Source organism: Diabrotica virgifera, chromosome 1 (assembly GCF_917563875.1).
Source record: "Diabrotica virgifera virgifera chromosome 1, PGI_DIABVI_V3a".
Lineage (NCBI taxonomy): Eukaryota > Metazoa > Arthropoda > Insecta > Coleoptera > Chrysomelidae > Diabrotica > Diabrotica virgifera.
Window position 1 is genome coordinate 49637433 of NC_065443.1, and position 13549 is coordinate 49650981.

Below are 13549 nucleotides of genomic sequence, written 5' to 3' on the forward strand. Positions count from 1 at the left end.
CACACTAACTTGGCTGCATTTTAAATTGCTATTTCAAAATCAAAGATTATTCGCTTCGGTTTGAAATTTAAATTCAAATCTGTACATATTGTTATTAATGTATCAGAAGGACTTTTGTACGATTGCTATGCTTTATTTGGTAACAAACAAAATACTAGAGGAACATAAAAACCATTTTTGTAGCCATGTATAGTAAACATCTGACAAAAATATTTAGAACAGTATTGAAATGTTCCATCTACATATAAAGAATCTACATTACACAAAAAGTAAAGATTTGTGAAACAACTAAAAATTGCGGAATTATTTTTCGTAGATAATAAAAAGTTTTCACCTGTATTTGTTTTTAAATTTAAGTTCACTAACACTTGTAGAACCTGTGACTTGGGCAATGATGGGTGGATTTTCGTCTTGCAGCGTAGATATTTCTTCGAACGCAAGAAATGTCTTTCGTCGTCAGCGGTAAATTGCTGAAATTTTCCTTCCTCAATTCCTTGTGGACAATCTTTAAAGGTCTTTCACATACATCTTCTACAGCTTTCCTCTTTGTAGAATTACTAAAAATTTGCCGGTCAACGTGGATATCTGGAGCATGATTATGCTCCACCGATGCTTTTTCAAGAATAACGTAATTTTCATCACCTTCCTTTGTGTACACTTTTTGTTGACACCCTTTTTTGATGCATTGCCATCTAAATTTTCCATCTTTTGAGACATGGGCCTTTGAATATTTATATTCATTAATTATTAATAAAAGTTCTCTCCTTTGACTAAACATAGTCGTTGGATTCGCCATTTAAAAGTTGCAACTACTTGCAACTGAAGTGAATAACTGAAAATATTTATATTCTTACTTTCAACTATAATCAAATTTGGAATTTCCGGTCATTAAGACTTAATCCCCAACTTTCTCGGCGATGGGGCAGCAGGTACTTGGGATTAATGGGCCCAGGTTAAATAACGCCGTTTGGAACGATATTTGATAATGGATGAAACAAATTCGCAATCTGTTTTTTTAATTGCTGATCTACATCCATAAGTTCCCTTCCTCCTAAATACCGCGGTAATATCGTTCTGTCTACAGGATGATATTTTTACGTCTTTATGACCTGTGTTCGTACTTTTCGCTGACGAATTTTTATATGCGTTTTAGACCGCTTAACAATAGGTACCAAATGAATAGCTAAGCGCAGGACATGCGTATGGGGATCTTAAATGAATTTTTATTGTTAAGACATGAACGAAGCAACTGTTTCATATAATACTACAAGTTAACCCATTAACGCCCAAATAATTTCTTTTTGCATTTTTAACGTAATTTTTTGTTTCGTAATATATTTCGAGGTACAAAATGATGTCCTATCAAAGTTTTTGTTTTTTTGTTTTCAAATTTTTGAAAAAACAACTGTCCTTATTTGAGGACGCTGGGCTCAATTACTATGAAATTAAAGACAAAATTTAGTTTAGCAAAATAAGTTTATTTAGTAGTTTTTCAAATTATATTCATATTATATACATACTATTTCAAATTATATTCAAATTATATTCATATTACAACAAAAATGTTTATATAAATCCTATATTTTTTTATGAAATTGTTCAAAACAAATCGACACGCAAAGCGTTACTTTACATTTCTGGCAATATGTTCGCGGTTTTGACGTAGAGTTTCGATTTTGACATATTCGTTATTTTTCTCGTTTTGCTACAGTGTGGTTTTTACTATCATATCTAATGTCTTCAGAGATATTGCTTCTTGATGTACATGGAAGACTAAATGGACGACCTTTGCTTATTCTTACGTCATGTCCAATTTTTAGATATGAATAAGCTACTTGTCGCCTAAATTCTTTGATGAATATATATTTTTCCCTTATGTATTATGTTGTATAGCACGCACCGATTTACCATAGCCATATCTATCATTCGTGTAATAAGACACCAATACCATTTTTTTCCTCTTAGAGAGCTCGCAAACCAAAGCAATATCCCTACATCGCATAACATACATTGCGGAAAGATACGCACTGAGTGTCACATCTGGTTTTCGGTGAACGAAATTCCACCGAAAGTCACCGAAGATTCACCGAAAACCAGATGTGACACTCAGTGCGTATCTTTTCGCAATGCATGCCACATGCGATATAGGATATTGCTTCGGTATGCGAGCCCGCTTACAGATATGGTATTTTTCTTACAACCAGTCATGGTGATCCACGCCACCCATATATTGGAAATAGCGGATAGTTGGGAAATTTGTACTTTCTTTTTTTCCTTTTTACTTCATTGTTGAACTTGGCTGGTGAGAAAAATCGTTTCATAATTGGTTCCAATAAAAACACATTTACTGCATTGTTGTTGTCAAAGCACCAGCCATATGCACCTCAAGCCTTCTGTTCTAGGTATTTTTATTGTTTGGTAGGACACTTTGCAGTTCGGTTTTCTCTAATAATTTTCTCTAATAAATATTTTTGTCTCATCCTAGAATCGAAGAAAATAATTAGTTAGGTACTAAAAATGCCAATGTCGACTTTTTACACAAAATATATGATATTGCCCAGCGTCCTCATTTGAGGACGTATAATACTCTTATAATTTTTTTAACGTTTTTTACTGGGTAGTCATTTTTGTATTTTTTTGTGCAAGTTGTGGATTTAACCTAACTTACGCCTAACGATAGTGCTTCTACTAAACCACTAAGGTAGGCAATCACAAAATATTCACCCAGAAATTATTTTATCCCCACCTAAACAAACCGTCCTCAAACGAGGACGCTGGGCGCTAATGGGTTAACTCGATTTTCATTTGCTTTATATCAAAAATTTCTCCAACTACACATTTAAATACAGCACGTCTAGTCCGAAATGTATACTAATATCATTATAGAAGGTTTTAACAGTTTTTAGCATCTGATCTTTTGAAAGTGAAGTGTTTTGAAATGGACGCCATTAATTTCAAATATTCCATATATAAATTACGATTAAGCTTCACCACTAAAGCATTGCTAAATTTGATACTAAAACTCTAATCACTGAAATTCAGTAGTTAGAATACAGAGTTTATCGCTAGACAGAACCACAGTGGACTCAATGAATCCTCTTGGAATAGACCCCATGTGTCATTATTTCAATTAGATAATAATTATCTAGTAACCTTATCAGATATTTCATTATTAAATCAATTCAATATTTTTCTGCATGTAGGTAGAAAAGTATAAAAATAAAATGTGTAATGTTTTGGATATTATGATATCATAGGCGTAACCAGGGGGGTTTTGGGGGTTATAACCCCCCCCCCATTGGGATGTACTTTGAGCTCTATACGCTTAACACCATACCCCTCAGAGACCTTCCAGTAGTTGTAACGCCCCCCCTTTCCAGTAGTTTTAACCCCCTCCTTAGGATCATCCTGGTTACGCCTATGTATGATATACAGTCCTGCGTGGTCAGCTAATGTTTTCCGACCTACTCACGTTTGACAATGAACTGTTAATATGAATACAAGCAACGAAAACACGAGAAAGAATTGAAGTAGGTAATGGTATTATCCGAAGTCTGTACATAATAATAACGTAGATTTTTGCCTAATATTTACTTCTTCGCTAAGGGCTAATTCGTATAGCATTTCTCCTCCATAACTTCTCCTATATAGTATAACAGTAGAATACCCAACCTCCTGAAGCGAATACGATCCATCCATGGAACATCAGGAGAATCTTCTTCTTTAAATTCCATCTTCTATCGAAGGTTGGAAATCATCATGGCAATGCGGACCCTGTTGGGATGATCAGGAGAATATATTTTATGAATTAATTAACCTCAAACTTAAAGCCCTTAAAGACATTCATTATACCCAGATTATGATTAATATTTCCAGATTAAAGCCATACGGCTCTCACTCTCTTTTGGAAAACTCGGAAGAGAGCTGATGATGATTGCAAAAGAAGTCTCTTGAATGGTCGAGTAACACTCAAGGACGGATACAGACTAAACATTTCGTCATGGCACTAAACATTGTTTGGGCTTTCCCGAGATTAATGAATACCAATTACATATTGTGTAAGTAAAGAAAACCATACCTTTTTCGCTTTTTCATCCACGTAGGACGCCATAGTACATCCGTAGTGTAGTTCAACGCTATAACTCTAGCATTTGGACAATCCTTTGGAATCCAATCTCTAGGCCAACAGTCACTATAATCCTCAATCTTCCTCCTTTCGTCTTCTTCGTTATATTCTTTATTTTCTTCATTTTGTTCATTTTCTTCTCGTCTCGCCACTTTGTTGGGTATTTTGGAATAAATACTTGAAATGGTTCTTTTTAATGTATGGTCTTTGGTTGGGACGTACATATCGCCTGTCGATAGCCTTCTTACAGGCGATTGTTTGTTGAGCTTGTGGGAGCTTGTTCTCCAAACTCCTAAAAAAGTTTAAAAAGCTTTAAAGTGTTTGATTAATCCCAAACCCATAAATCAAGGAATCTCAGACAAAAGTATTATTTACCACGAATGTCCTAGTGGCATTTGCAGACGATGTCGATTTAATAGAAAACACCAGATGGAGGATCACAAGAAATAAACAACAGGATACAATTAACTATTCTCAATGGGAAATAAGCCACAATTTAACTAAAAAAATTATTTTATTCGGACTTCTTCTTAAGGTGCCGAGACCGCTTGTCGATCGTTGGCTCTCATGTTGCCCAGCATATTAACAATCACTGTCTTATTTACAGCCGCACGAAATAGTTCAGTGCTAGTTTTCCCAAACCATTGGCGTAGGTTTTTAAGCCAAGAAGTTGTACGGCGGCCCACACTTCTTTTTCCCATTATTTTACCTTGCATGACAAGGTGAAGTATGCCATATTTTTCTGGTTGGCGCATTATATGACCAAAGTATTCCAATTTGCGCCTTTTAACCGTGTTCACTACTTCGCAACTTTTATTCAAACGTTGCAAAACCCTTTCGTTTGTGACTCTTTCTACCCAACTGATCTTCAGAATACGGCGGTAGACCCACATCTCAAATGCTTCTAGGTTTTTTAAAAGCGATTCTGTCAGGGTCCATGCTTCAACCCCGTAAGTAGTACTGGGAATATATAACATCGAACCATTCTTATGCGAAGTTCCAAATTTAGATCATGACTGCACAGGATTTTCTTAAATTTCATAAAACTTGTTCTTGCTTTGGCAATTCTACTTTTTCTTTCTGTACTAGGGTTCCAGCTTTTATTAATATAAGTACCCAGATATACAAAATTACTTACTCGTTCAATTGAGTCATTACCGATTGTTACGTTATAGTTATTATTATTTACGGCTGCCTGTTTAGTAATAACCATAAACTGTGTTTTTCTTGCGTTGAGTTTGAGTCCATATATCGCGCAGAATGCCACCATTCGGTTCAATAACGCTTGAAGATGTTCAATTGATCCTGTCAGTAACAAGGTGTCATCTGCGTATCTGATATCTTGTATCTGATACGTTATAGTTATTATTATTTACGGCTGCCTGTTTAGTAATAACCATAAACTTTGTTTTTCTTGCGTTGAGTTTGAGTCCATATATCGCGCAGAATGCCACCATTCGGTTCAATAACGCTTGAAGATGTTCAATTGATCCTGTCAGTAACAAGGTGTCATCTGCATATCTGATATTGTTGATAAGCATACCATTAATGAGTATTCCCTCTTTTGCGTTTTCCAACACTTCATTAAAGATTGTTTCAGCGTAAAGATTAAATAATATTGGTGACAATATACAGCCTTGTCGAACTCCACGCTTTATTTTTACTTCTTCAGAGCACTGATTCCCAACCCTAACACATGCAGCCTGGCCCCAATACAAATTTGCGATTATTCTAATACCCCTACCGTCCAGACCAGTAGTTTTGAGAATATGTAGCATTTTTTCATGGCAAACTTTATCAAAGGCCTTTTCAAAATCAATCGCGCACATGAAAACGTCATTATTTACATCTCTGCATCTTTAAGGGCACCCAATGTCCCATTTAACGACAATGTTAACATTATGTCACATAGCTCTGCAACCAAAGCACTTAGAGACCTAATTTTTGTTTTATTTTGAAACTACATGTATTGTTTAGTCCCGCGTAGATTTTTGTAAAGTTACCGAATTGAGTACTTGAGATTCTTTCCTCAATTTTTCTATATGTTCTTGTTGAATTATTCTGAGAAAAGTTTTCAATACATGACTCATTAGGCTGATGGTGCGATAGTCGCTGCATTTTGTGGCTCTGTGTTTTTTTGGTAGTAAAACAAATGAGGATTTAAGCACCCGTGTTGAGCTGCCCCCCCTTGCAAAAATTAAAAAACAAATAGCCCTGATTTATGAGCTATTTATGAGCTCTCATATTCCGCAAATTAAAAATTTTGAGCTCGTTCCACTGAGCAGGAATTTAATATTTTAGTGACGCTTTAAGCGTAAATCGCTTTAAGTAGTGGGGGGGCTGACTCAGCCCCCCCATTACTTAAAAATGGGAATATTGAATCGATTTTTGCGGCAGAATTACGAGCTATTTATGAGCTCTTGAAATGATATAGTTTCGATTTTTGAGCTCATCCCCTTCACACCAAACAGCCCTTTATTTGATTTAACTTGCTGAGAAAACTTAAAATATATTATTGCGGATATAATTCCTATAGCTTATATATCCTAAGAATAAACTATTAAATCACGTGCATTTCGATTATTGAGCTACAACCCCTTTGCAAGAAAACTACCCCATCTTCCCGGCTTAAGATAAAATTGTACTTAAAATACATTAAATTTATTAGTTGGCGACTACATATCATTTAATAATTTATAAGCTCCCAAATTACGCTCATTTAGATCAGTAAATTGCAATTTATTTTGTATAGTGCAGTCACTGAAGGTAAAAATCAACGATTACCTTCAATTTCGGTGAATCTTCATCGATTTTCACGAAAATTGGTTAGTGGTTAGAGGATACCTCAAGAAACAAAGGTGACATGGTGCCACCTTGCGCCTTTACCCTGAGGGTTGATACCGCCCCTTCTCGGGGGTAAAAATTATTTTATAAAAAATAACTGCACAAATCAATAAAAGGACAAATTATAAGCAACATTTGCTATATAAAGTTATTCAAATAAGTCAATAATTTTTAAGTTATTAAAGATCAAAGATTTTAATTATTCGTGAAAAAAATGCATGTTTTGAAGCGGTTTTTCGTAAATCACTGAAAAACTGTAAGTTTTTACAAAAAAGTTAATAGCAGTTTAATTGGTATAGCTTATATTCTAAGAATAAACTCTTAAATCACGCGCATTTCGGCTATTGAGCTACAACCCCTTCGCAAGAAAACCATCCCATATTCCCGGCTTGAGAGAGTTGTACTTAAAGTAAAGTAAAGTATTGTTGTAGTTATTATTTTAAATATGATTTAAAAAAATCAAAATTTTTTAAATTTTTGGAAATTATTTGCTTTTGATAATAACTCCAACAATACTCGGTACACGTAAAAAATGATAGATAACGAAATTTGAGTTTTTTTTATTAACAAAGATTTGACCTGCCTTTTGATTTCTGTGTGAATCAAAATAACGAAGATAGAAACGTTTAAGCCTAAATTTTACTACGAGAACAATGTAACAGGAGCCCTTTACTATTATCCTGAAAAATAAAGTATTTGAAAGATTAAATGTAATACAGTTTTATAGCTCTTGAAATTACCTTTCAAATAGTTGGATGTGCCTGATATCATAAAAAATAACAGTTATTCAAAAAAATTTTTTTTTGGAAAAATTTTTGGAGTATAAATTTTGATGCTATCAACTTTTTCTGGAGCTCATTTGATACCTAGGTATTTCTAAGTACTTTCACAAGTATTTAGTAAGTGTTACATAAAATGCATCTCTTTCCCGTTATTAAAGCTTGAATTAACTTACTTTAAATTAACATTACTTTTAAGTAAGCAATTTATTATATTTTTTATTAGCTTCAATTTTAGTGATGAAAACTTTTTTGTAAAAACTTACAGTTTTTGAGTCATTTATGAAAAATCGCTTTAAAGCATGCATTTTCTTTCACAAAAATAAAAATATTTGATCTTTAATAACTCAAAAAGTATTGATTTATTTTAATAACATTATATAACAAATTTGGCTTAGAATTTGTCCCTCTCTGGATTTGTGGGGTTATTTTTAATAAAGTAATTTTAACCCCCAAGAGGGGGTGACATATTATACCCCAGGCTAAAACCGCAAGTTGTTATTGCTAATTTTGTTTCTTGAGGTATCCTTTATCCGCTTACCAATTTTCGTGAAAATTAATGAAGATTTACCGAAATCGAAGGTCATAGTTGATTTTTACCTTGCGACTGCACTATAGAAAGAAAATTGCAATTCAATAATTGAGATGCGTATATTTTGCGAGCTCTATTAAACGATATGTAGTCGCCAAATAATTAATTTAAATTATTTTAAGTACTACTCTCTCTTAAGCCGGGAATATGGGATGGTTTTCTTGCGAAGGGGATGTAGCTCAATAGTCGAAATGCGTGTGATTTAAGAGTTTATTCTTAGAATATAAGCTATACGAATTAAACTACCATTAACTTTTTTTTTAAACTTACAGTTTTTCAGTGATTTACAAAAAACCGCTTCAAAACATGCATTTTTTTCACGAATAATTAAAATCTTTGTTCTTTAATAACTTAAAAAGTATTGACTTATTTTAATAACTTTATATAACAAATGTTGCTTACAATTTGTCCTTTTATTGATTTGTGCAGGTATTTTTAATAAAATAATTTTCACCACCGAGAAGGGGCGGTATCCATCCTCAGGGTAAAGGCGCAAGGTGGCACCATGTCACCTTTGTTTCTTGAGGTATCCTCTAACCACTGACCAATTTTCGTGAGAATCGATGAAGATTCACCGAAATTGAAGGTAATCATTGATTTTTACCTTCAGTGACTGCACTATACAAAATAAATTGCAATTTACTGATCTAAATGAGCGTAATTTGGGAGCTTATAAATTATTAAATGATATGTAGTCGCCAAATAATTAATTTAATGTATTTAAGTACAACTTTCTTTTACGGCTCGCGAAGATGGGGTAGTTTTCTTGCGAAGGGGTTGTAGCTCAATAATCGAAATGCACGTGATTTAATAGTTTATTCTTAGAATATATATTATATAGGAATTATATACGCAATACGATATATTTTAAGTTTTCTCAGCAAGTTAAATCAAATAAAGGGTTGTTTGGGGGTGAAGGGGATGAGCTCAAAAATCGAAACTATATCATTTCAAGAGCTCATAAATAGCTCGTAATTCTGCCGCGAAAATCGATTCAATATTCCTATTTTTAAGTAGCCCCCCCCCCCTACTAAAATATTAAATTCCTGCTCAGTGGAACGAGCTCAAAATTTTTAATTTGCGGAATATGAGAGCTCATAAATCAGGGCTATTTGTTTTTTAATTTTTGCAAGTGGGGGGGGGGGGCAGCTCAACACGGGTGATTTAAGCCAATATTTAGGAATTTTTCCGCTTTCGTAGATTAAGTTGAATAATTTCGTAAGCATCTTAATGCCCTCGGTACCTAAAAGCTTAAGTGTTTCTACGTAAATCCCATCTGGTCCGATCACCTTGCCATTTTTTGCGTTCTTTATAGCGTATTGCATTTCTTCCTTAGTTATTGGAGGACTGCTTATGTCATTTAGCGTTTCTAGTTCGCTTCTTTCATCATCGAATAATTCCTTTATATATTCAGTCTAATAGTTATTCGGTATTAGTTATTCGGACTAAAAATCATTTTTTATCCACATCGGACGGCGAAGCGTTAATAAAATCATTTTTTAGTAAAATTGTGGCTTATTTCCCATTTAGAATAGTTAATTACACAAATGCCACAAGGAAATAGCTTCAGAACAACAACAGGATACAAGCCGCCAACAGATGTCTGTATGCCCTTCAAAACCGTATAAAATCGAAACAACTAACAAGACGTACGAAGATACAAGTACATAAAATAATAATACGACCCGTTGTGATCTATGGAAACGAAACTAAGGGAGATCTTTGGGCCTGTGCTTGATGAAGCAGCAGGACAATATAAGGTAAGAAATAACAAAATTAACAAAGAGATCGAAGAACTTTACCCAGACGCCAACATAATAAAAAAAAATAAAGTCCAGAAGACTCCAATTATCAGGGCATCTCAGAAGACATTCTGACCAAAAGGCTGGTATGGGAGGAAGTCCCAACTGGAAGAAGATCAGGTGGACGCCCTCGACTCCGGTGGCGAGATAATATAGCAGGAGACCTGAAAGAGTCCCATCCAAGAAAGGAGGCATGTTGTCGAGTCGGCTAAAACCACGAAGGGTTGTAACGCCACGGAGTAAGTAATGCAATATAATAGTAGTCCTAGTCTGAATATTCTTACCTTGTTTCCATGTTTTATTGATTGCTCCGTGAAGCCCATGCAAAAATATAACGTCAATATCGATATCTTCTGGTTCAAATAAAACCAAACAATCAACCGATTTTTCTGGCGTTTCAGAATCAGTATCTTCATTAGTGTCGCTAATCACAGCTCTGTCGCGTCCATCTGGACCCCGCGTTATTCTTAAAGTTACTGAAAATCAATATAAATCCATTTAACCGTAATGCAACGCAGATAAAAATGCAAAGGTGGCATGAAAAATTGTAAAATAATATTTGTGATGTTACCATAAGTACACAGCAAGAAGCTAAAGAGAATGTCCGCAGTAGAAATCTTGCTATAGTGTTAAAAATGTTTATTCTAGTTAGTTTATTAATTTATATTTGTATAAGTCACAATATTTTCTTACAAAAGTTGTCACTGTTACATTAAAGAGACGAAATCAAATTTTTTCACAGATATCTATTAAGGAAAGACAGCTTTAGATTTAATTCGATTCAGGGGCCATCACCATCGGTTGACATATGTTTCTGCTTTCTAGAGTCTTCAGAACCACCTGTGGTGTACCCTAAAGCAGTGTTTCCCAACGTGGGGCCCACGCCCCACTGGGGGGTAATTTGATTTTTAAGGGGGGCAATTCGAATGTGGACTCGACACGAGTTTAACCCTTCCGTTCTCACCACCTAGATTTCGTTGAAGAACATTAAAGTCTCTATTTACTGCTCACACTTCAACTAATAATCGTGTGCTTAAAGCTAGTTATCAAATGTCTTTATTCGTCGCTAAAACGGGAAAAAATTAAACTATATGAGATAATTTAATCAAACCGTCAATATCAGCATTTCTTAAAACAGTTCTTGAAAAAGATGACGAAAGATGTAAAAGCTATGCCTCTCAGTAACAATACTGTTAGAAAAACAGATAGAATGGGTAAAAACAAAGATATTGAAAAACAACTTGTTGAAAAGCTGAAAACAAAAAATTTCTCAGTGCAAATGGATGATGTAACTTTGAGAGACATTGAGGCATTATTGATAACTTATAGTCCGGTTGCTATAACTTTTCCCAAGCGGTACGATTAATTTTCAATCAAATTAAGTCAAAACAGAAAGTGAAACGTACGCTGATGTGTGTAGTATATAGTATACAGTATACAAAATGTATATACACATCGACGTTCATTTCAATTTATGTTTTGACTTAATTTGATTGAAAATGAATCGTACCGCATGGGAAAAGTTATAGCGGACGGACTATATATTATCTTGTATGTGCTGGTGTGCTCCTAATATGATAGGCAAGAAAAATTTCTGCTTAAAATTCATGAAAGATGTGAATCCAGAAATGATTATTGTGCATTGTGTTATTCATAGAGAAAACTTAGTAGCTAAAAACATCTCAGCTATTCTAAATAGCGCACTATACAGGGTGTTTCATTAATAATTGTCCATACAGTAACTGGAGAAACCTTAGCACAAAATACGAAGATTTAACCTAAAACACTTAAATAAAATGTGGTTCCTTACCGAGTTACAGGGTGTTTTATCTAAAAATTTAAAAACAATTTTGGCTCAGCATTTTAAAACTATTCGACAAATCCTTTTCATACTTGGCAGAAAGCGCGACTATAGTCGGTTCGCTAAATTCAGACACAACTGGCTAGTGATTTTAGTAGGTAATTTTTTTGTTTTTTCCAATATTGCTGAAATTGGCAAAATTACTAACTATTTAGTAATTAAAAACTATTCTTTGCATATTTTTTTGTAAATTTTACTAAATTGGCAAAATTACTTACTAAAATCACTAGCCAGTTGTGTCTGAGTTTAGCGAACCGACTATACTTGACACCCTACTAAATTATGATAAACAAACGTTTCTAGCTACTACCACAGGCGTACGACAGGGAATGGTGAATGGTTGACCCTTCTCAAATTCTACGCCATGGAGGAATTACTATTTTAGTGCCATTTTTAGATTCTCCAATACTTTCTACGTAAATAATATTCTCTCTATTGGTAACGATAAAGTCATTAGTTTTCGAGATATCTGAAGTCAAATATGAAACGGCACAGTTATTTTGATTAATTTATGATATGATTAAAATTTAAAAAATTATTTGTACCCAGTACTTTAAAACTATTTAACGTATCCTTATCATACTTGGCAGAAAGTATAGGTACTGTACACTGTACTAAGTTAAGATAAATTAACGTTTCTAGCTACTACCAGAGGTGTACGACAGGGGATAGTGGCTGGTTGACCCTTCCCAAATTCTACGCCACTGACGAAATTGCTATTTTAGTGTAATTTTTTATTTTGCAATACTTTTTATGTAAATAATCTACTCTTCATTCGTAACGATAAAATGATTAGTTTTCGAGATATTTGAAATTAAAAATGAAGCGACACAATACATTAATCAAAATAACTGTGTCCTTTCATTATTAATTTCAAAGATCTCGAAAACTAATGACTTTATCGTTACGAATGAAGAGTACATTATTTGTATAGAAAGTATTGGAGAATCCAAAAATTGAACTAAAATAGCAATTTCGCCAGTGGCGTAGAATTTGGAAAGGGTCAACCATTCACTTTCCTCCGTCGTACGCCTCTGTTAATAGCCAGAAACGTTTGTTTAACATAATTTAGTAGTTTGTACAGTACCTATGCCTATACCTACATGCCAAGTATGAAAAGGATACGTCGAATAGTATTAAAATGCTGAACCAAAATAGTTTTTAAATTTTCAGATTTTTTTTCCTTTTTCTTTTTTGGCTTGGACTATGGTCATTCAGCCAGTCTCAATCAAAAGTAAATGTAAAATTTTTAGATCAAACACCCTGTAACTCAGTAAGGAACCACATTTTATTTAAGTGTTTTAGGTTAAATCTTCGTATTTTGTTAAGGTTTCTCCAGTTTTTATATGGACAATTATTAATGAAACACCCTGTATTCAGTAATAAAGTATGTTAATGCTATTAAATCTAATGTCAAATGTGAGCGTCTATTCAAGGTATTTTGTGAAAAAAAAATGAAGACCACGTGAGACTTTTACTTCATACTGAAGTAAGATCGCTATCGGAAGAAAACTGATTGAAAAGATTTATGAAACTGTTTGATTT

At 33.9% G+C, this 13549-nt stretch overlaps 1 protein-coding gene across 3 annotated transcripts in view; it reads right to left on the minus strand.

Annotated features, from left to right (window-relative positions):
• The window catches only part of LOC114324739 (protein SERAC1), a 116390-nt gene that overhangs the window by 24696 nt on the left and 78145 nt on the right, over positions 1-13549 (minus strand). For all 3 annotated transcript variants that reach the window (XM_050656111.1, XM_050656101.1, XM_050656106.1), the window contains 2 exons: positions 10428-10619; positions 4079-4418 (listed from right to left, as the gene is read on the minus strand). In XM_050656111.1, the coding sequence (XP_050512068.1) occupies positions 4079-4418; positions 10428-10619 (532 nt within the window). The remainder of the gene's footprint in view (positions 1-4078; positions 4419-10427; positions 10620-13549) is intronic.